Source organism: Colletes latitarsis, unplaced genomic scaffold (assembly GCF_051014445.1).
Source record: "Colletes latitarsis isolate SP2378_abdomen unplaced genomic scaffold, iyColLati1 scaffold0013, whole genome shotgun sequence".
Lineage (NCBI taxonomy): Eukaryota > Metazoa > Arthropoda > Insecta > Hymenoptera > Colletidae > Colletes > Colletes latitarsis.
In genome coordinates this window covers 136307-143502 of record NW_027488368.1, presented here as the reverse complement: position 1 = coordinate 143502, position 7196 = coordinate 136307, and the positions used below count along the sequence as shown (strand labels likewise).

The following is a 7196-nucleotide window of genomic DNA, read 5'->3' as shown; positions in this document are numbered from 1 at the left end:
ATTCTTCACATATCTGTTGAACAGATTCAGGGCTTTTTCTGGTTTGGGTCGCGTGGTAATGTAGTACCACTCTGAAACAGACCATTAAACCTGGTCTCGGTCAATATTTTAGAGGATAACGCAAGTTAGGTCTATGTTAGGTCTGAGATTTGCCCTCATCAGGCTCACACGTTCGCATTCTTCACATACCTGGTGAACAGTTCGTGGGTTTTTTCTGGTTTGCATCACGTGGTAATGTGGTAGCACACTGAAACAGACAATTATGCCTGGTGTCTATCAATATTTTAGAGAATAACACATGTTAGGTCTAGGTTAGGTCTGGGATTTGCTATCATCATGCTCATACTTTCGCATATTTCTCATTCTTGTTGTCCAGATCCTGGGCTTTCACTGGTTTGGATCACACAGTAATGTGGAACCACACTGAAACAGTCGATTAAACCTGGTCACGATCAATATTTTAGAGGATAACACATGTTAGGTCTAGGTTAGGTCTGGGATTTGCACTCATCAGGCTCATACTTTCACATATTTCTCATACTTGATGGCCAGATTCTGGGCCTTTCTTGGTTTCGATCACGTAGTAAGGCGGTACCACGCTGAAACAGACCATTAAACCTGGTTTCGATCAATATTTTATAGGATAACGCATGTTAGGTCTATGTTAGGTCTGGGATTTGCTCTCATCAGGCTCATACTTTCGCATATTTCTCATACTTTATGGCCAGATCCTGGCATTTTTCTGGTTTGGATGACGCAGTAATGTGGTACCACACTGAAACAGTCGACTAAACCTGGTCTCGGTCAATATTTTAGAGGATAACGCAATGTTAGGTCTAGGTTAGGTCTGGGATTTGCACTCAACAGGCTCATACTTTCGCATATTTCTCATACTTGTTGGCCAGATCCTGGGCTTCTTTTGGCTTGGATCACGTAGTAATGTGGTACCACACTGAAACTCTCCATTAAACCTGGTCTCGGTCAATATTTTAGAGGATAACGCATGTTAGGTCTATGTTAGGTCCGGGATTTGCCCTCATCAGGCTCACACTTTCGCATTCTTCACATATCTGTTGAACAGATTCAGGGCTTTTTCTGGTTTGGGTCGCGTGGTAATGTAGTACCACGCTGAAACAGACCATTAAACCTGGTCTCGGTCAATATTTTAGAGGATAACGCATGTTAGGTCTATGTTAGGTCTGGGATTTGCCCTCATCAGGCTCACACGTTCGCATTCTTCACATACATGGTGAACAGTTCGTGGGTTTTTTCTGGTTTGCATCACGTGGTAATGTGGTAGCACACTGAAACAGACAATTATGCCTGGTTTCTATCAATATTTTAGAGAATAACACATGTTAGGTCTAGGTTAGGTCTGGGATTTGCTATCATCATGCTCATACTTTCGCATATTTCTCATTCTTGTTGTCCAGATCCTGGGCTTTCACTGGTTTGGATCACACAGTAATGTGGAACCACACTGAAACAGTCGATTAAACCTGGTCACGATCAATATTTTAGAGGATAACACATGTTAGGTCTAGGTTAGGTCTGGGATTTGCACTCATCAGGCTCATACTTTCACATATTTCTCATACTTGATGGCCAGATTCTGGGCCTTTTTTGGTTTCGATCACGTAGTAAGGCGGTACCACGCTGAAACAGACCATTAAACCTGGTTTCGATCAATATTTTATAGGATAACGCATGTTAGGTCTATGTTAGGTCTGGGATTTGCTCTCATCAGGCTCATACTTTCGCATATTTCTCATACTTTATGGCCAGATCCTGGCATTTTTCTGGTTTGGATGACGCAGTAATGTGGTACCACACTGAAACAGTCGACTAAACCTGGTCTCGGTCAATATTTTAGAGGATAACGCATGTTAGGTCTAGGTTAGGTCTGGGATTTGCACTCAACAGGCTCATACTTTCGCATATTTCTCATACTTGTTGGCCAGATCCCGGGCTTCTTTTGGCTTGGATCACGTAGTAATGTGGTACCACACTGAAACTCTCCATTAAACCTGGTCTCGGTCAATATTTTAGAGGATAACGCATGTTAGGTCTATGTTAGGTCTGGGATTTGCACTCATCAGGCTCATACTTTCGCATTCTTCACATATCTGTTGAACAGATCCAGGGTTTTTTCTGGTTTGGATCACGTGGTAATGTGGTACCACACTGAAACAGTCCATTAAACCTAGTCTGGGTCAACATTTCAAAGGATAACTCACGTTAGGTCTAGGTTAGGTCTGGGATTTGCACTCATCAGGCTCATACATTCGCATATTTCTCATACTTGATGACCAGATCCTGAGCTTTTTCTGGTTTGGATCACGTAGTAATGTGGTACCACACTGAAACAGTCGACTAAAGCCGGTCACGATCAATATTTTAGAGGATAGCGCATGTTAGGTCTAGGTTAGGTCTGGGATTTGCTCTCATTATGCTGATACTTTCGCATATTTCTCATTCATGTTGGCCAGATCCTGGGCTTTCAATGGTTTGGATCACGTAGTTATGTGGTACCACACTGAAACAGTCAAATTAAACCTGGTCTCGATCAATATTTTAGACGATAACACATGTTAGGTCTAGGTTAGTTCTGGGATTTGCACTCATCAGGCTCATACTTTCCCATATTTCTCATACTTGATGGCCAGATTCAGGGCTTTTTCTGGTTTGGAACACGTGGTAATGTGGTACCACACGGAAACAGTAATTTAAACCTAGTCTGGGTCAATATTTTAGACGATAACACATGTTAGGTCTAGGTAAGGTCTGGGATTTGCTCTATTCAGGCTCATACATTCGCATATTTCTCATACTCGATGGCCAGATCCTGCGCTTTTTCTGGTTTGGATCACGTAGTAATGTGGTACCACGCTGAAACAGACCATTAAACCTGGTTTCGATCAATATTTTATAGGATAACGCATGTTAAGTCTATGTTAGGTCTGGGTTTTGCACTCATCAGGCTCATACATTCACATTTTCCGCATACTTGTTGGCCAGATCCTGGGCTTTTTCTGGTTTAGATCACGTAGTAATGTGGTACCACACCGAAACAGTCGACTAAACCTGGTCTCGGTCAATGTTTTAGAGGATAACGCATGTTAGGTCTAGGTTAGGTCTGGGATTAGCACTCATCAGGCTCATACTTTCGCATATTTCTCATTCTTGTTGTCCAGATCCTGGGCTTTCACTGGTTTGGATCACACAGTAATGTGGTACCACACTGAAACAGTCGATTAAACCTGGTTTCGATCGATATTTTAGAGGATAACGCATGTTAGGTCTACGTTAGGTCTGGGATTTGCACTCATCAGGCTCATACTTTCGCATATTTCTCATACATTGTTTAAAGATTGTATAATGCCGAGCGATTGTCCTCGGCCGCGATTACCGTTAATCCTGTTAACGTACAATTCGAAGGAGATTATCTCTAATAGGATTTGTACAGCAAACAGTGATAGAAAAACGCGTGTATTGCTAGTTTTTCTGCCATCGGTAACGGCTCATTACCTTCGATTCGAGTGTGCCAACGGTGTTGATGACGTCAGTATCGTGAGAGAGTAGCGCGCAAATAATTAGACAAAGATAGACTGCCGAAAAATTTAGACAGCGCCGCGGAACGATTAATTAGAGTACCACGGCGACGTCTTCGGCTGTCAATCCGTACAGTCTCACTACGACTTCTGAAGAAGGCACATCGGCTCCCGATCGTGTCCGAACAGATTTCGAGCGAATCTCGAGAGTGAAATTCTCGAGATAAAGCTAGCAGACAATTACTGAATAAAGGGTGCAACGAGTCGATGTTCAGTCTGGTGCGGGTCCTCTGATTGACCTCGCACAGCTGAGAATTCATTAAAACTCAAACTAGCACTCATTAATTTTAGTCTTTGCTTATCAAACGAGTCGACTCTCGACTCGAATAAAAGCATTCAGGAGTTTCGTTCGGGAAAGTCCCAAACAAGCTCAATTTCTATTTTCTGTCTAATTTGGAGGGCTCGAGAATACACCAATAAGGTGCTCGACCCCCCTCGTGCAGTATTATTTTGTCGTTTCAAGCGTATAAACGTTTGAAACACAGAGAAGTGGGCGAATACCGTTCAAACTTCTCTGTGATTGTCGTTCGGCTTAGGAGACACCGAAGGGAGGCACCTACGTGGTGAACCTCGAGGTGGGCTCACTGGAGTCAGGTCAGCGTCCACTTCGGACGCTTGACTTTCGGTCTTCGATTCCTTCCCTCTACAGACCCCGCCGGTGTAACGCTTAGAGGAGCACCTGTGCGGAGAGGTCAAGGAGTCGCGGGTCAGGCCCCCACGTAGTTCAAATACTGTCACGAATCACATCGAGTGGTGCATTCGTGCAGTGAACCACGTGCTGTCGGGCTTCGCAGTACAATTCTCGACCAACAAGTCATCTGTTGGAACGTTAAAGAGAAGCCGCAGATCGACGGTCGTGCCGTTGTACTGCAGTGCGACTCGACGCACAGACTCCGTGGGCATACTCACGGGATCAGTGCATTTGGAGCCTTACAACCTCCACTTGCATCCCCGTCCACTAGACAATCGACTCAGTTCGGCGTCAAAAGGAAATTTAATTCTTTTCACGCCAGATATTAAATACAGTCCACTTGCGAGCTCGTATATTACGAGCGAGCGAAATTCTCCGCTCCTATACATTCGAATATCGAAGCCAGGAGCGTGAGGACACACACGCGGCGAATATACGTGTAACGTGTTTACGTGTCTAACACATTGCCGTGTTTTTCTGTTCACAGAATCTTGGCCTACCTCAACGTGCCGGTTCCGACCAAGAAATCGTGGAAAACAATTTAATAAGAATTTTCATTGTTTCTAATTGTTTATTTTATTTTTATTTTTATTTTTATAATAAACAGTTTTTTGAAAAAGAAAATCTTAAATTCCCAACTCACTTCCCACAATAAAAATCCGATCCCTCTATCCGGACTTCGTCGTTAAAAGCATCAGCTTTTTAACATAAGGTCCTTCGAGCCGGATACTGAGGTAATCGGTAAAGGGAAGTGTTGGACATAATACACGAGAGTTTCTCCCGTGTACGGTTGTTTCGAAGTGTTTAACCTTCAACAGCCATGTCCGTTACTAAAGATCCCAAGTGGTCTGACCTTGAGGCACACCTCGAGGATTTGACCAGAGGGATGGAACGGATAAACAGGGCATCCATCAACCTTAAAATGATGGGTCGAGCTAAGTACACAGAAAAAATTCTGGAGGAAAGGCTCAATTATGTAAACAGTCTGTGGCAACAGATGAACGATCAGTATAAGGTCGTGTGTAGGCTTCTCCCTCCTGGGGAACGACACTCTTACGAGCTGTTCCAACGGGATTTTATGGGGGAAACTGAAAACGAGTTTTTGGATTTTCAGGCTTATGTGTCTACGGAAATAACCCGTATCACGACTGGTCCAAGATCAGTAATGCCGGAAATCCAGCAATCAATACCGATCGAACTCCCGAAGATGAGGTTGGAGAAATTCGACGGGGATTCTTCGAAATGGGAACATTTCGAAGATCTATTTACCGCCGGAGTAATCAACAACCCCACTTTAACGGATGTACAGAGGTTACAATACCTGAACACCTGTATAACCGGGAGAGCCGCAGCCGCTATCGCATCGCTTGCGATAACGGATAAAAATTTCTCAGTGGCGTGGACGACCCTGAAAACAGAATTCGGGCTCCCACGCTTGGTGCTGATCAAGATTCTTGATCAGATACTGAGACTATCAAAAATCCGAAAAGGCGACCTGGCGAGTGTCCAGCAGGTCACCATCGGCTTTCGGCAAGCACTCGCTATACTTGCTAAAAAAGGAACTGTGGAAGAGCAGCTTAGCTGGCTGCTAACACACGTCGTAGCAAGTCAATTTGACGCTACGTTGCAAGGGGAATGGGAACGATCCCTCAAGATGTCAACGGAATATCCGTTGATTGAGGAGATCCTGAGATTCCTCGACCAGGAAGCACGCGCTATGACCGTCATTGACGAACATAACCGCAAAACTGCCTCAAAAAAGGAACATAAGCCACGAGTACGGAGTCATAACGCCGTCGTGAGCGCCCCCCCTGCGCAGCGGAAGTGCATAATTTGCGGACAAACGCATGCACTGACCGAATGCGGTGCATTTAAGAGTTTTTCCACAAGAGTGCGATACCAGCTCATAAGGGACAGACAAGGGTGTATAATCTGTCTGGCCCTAGATCATGACGCAAAGGGTTGCCGGAGCCAACACGTTTGTTCGAGATGCAGTGGCAGGCATCATGCCCTGTTGCATTTCGAGCAATACGAAAGAGAGGCTCCTAGCCAAAAGCCGAAAACGAAATTTTCGAACGGCAAGCGTGAGGAGCGGCGGGATAACGCCCCTCCACCGCGCCGTACGGCTAAGGCGAGAGCCGCCGATACCTCGACGACGCAAGCAACGACGTCACGGGCTACTACGTCACACTGTACTGCGAGTACAGACGTACCGAGGCCGGTGCTGTTAGCTACCGCGATCGTACGAGTGTACGGAGAAAACGGCGCGTCGCGTTTAACTCGCGCGCTGTTGGATCAAGGGTCCGAGACATTCTTCATCTCGGCGAGATTGAGGAATGACCTCAACCTCCCGAGGAGGAAAACCTCAGCCACGGTATCGGGCTTGGGGGGTGGTCGAACCCAACAAATTAAGTACAGTGTAGGGTTAAATCTGGGAGCGGCTAACGGGGTTACCCCGATGGTTTCGGCCAGAGCATACGTCGTGTCAAAAATCACGAACTATGCCTCGCCGTGTGTAAACGTGTTCAATGACGACGCGTTACGAAACCTTATGCTCGCAGACCCCGAACCCGCGTCCGGACAAAACATTGAAGTTTTGATCGGCGCGGATCTGTACGCCCAAGTTATTTGATCGGGATTCCGACGAATAGCGCCCGAAGGGCCAATTGCACAAGAAACTGCATTCGGCTGGATATTATCCGGACCAATAAATGCAGCAAGCAAGGCCCGGTGTCACGTGCGAACGTTGCATTGCAACGTACTTGAATCGCTGGATTACGCGATTCGACGGTTCTGGGAAATTGAAGAAATTCCCTCGACCTCAGTGCTTACAAAAGCTGAGGAAGAGTGTGAAACTCATTTCCAAAAGACTGTTGCACGGGATGCAACGGGAC

At 45.6% G+C, this 7196-nt stretch overlaps 1 protein-coding gene across 1 annotated transcript; it reads left to right on the top strand.

The window, feature by feature from the left end:
* The first annotated feature begins 5122 nt into the window (after window positions 1–5122).
* On the top strand, window positions 5123–6934 carry LOC143350657 (uncharacterized). The gene has a single exon (XM_076782677.1). It carries the CDS (start codon window positions 5123–5125, stop codon window positions 6932–6934), a length of 1812 nt encoding a protein of 603 aa, XP_076638792.1.
* The last annotated feature ends 262 nt before the right edge of the window (window positions 6935–7196 follow it).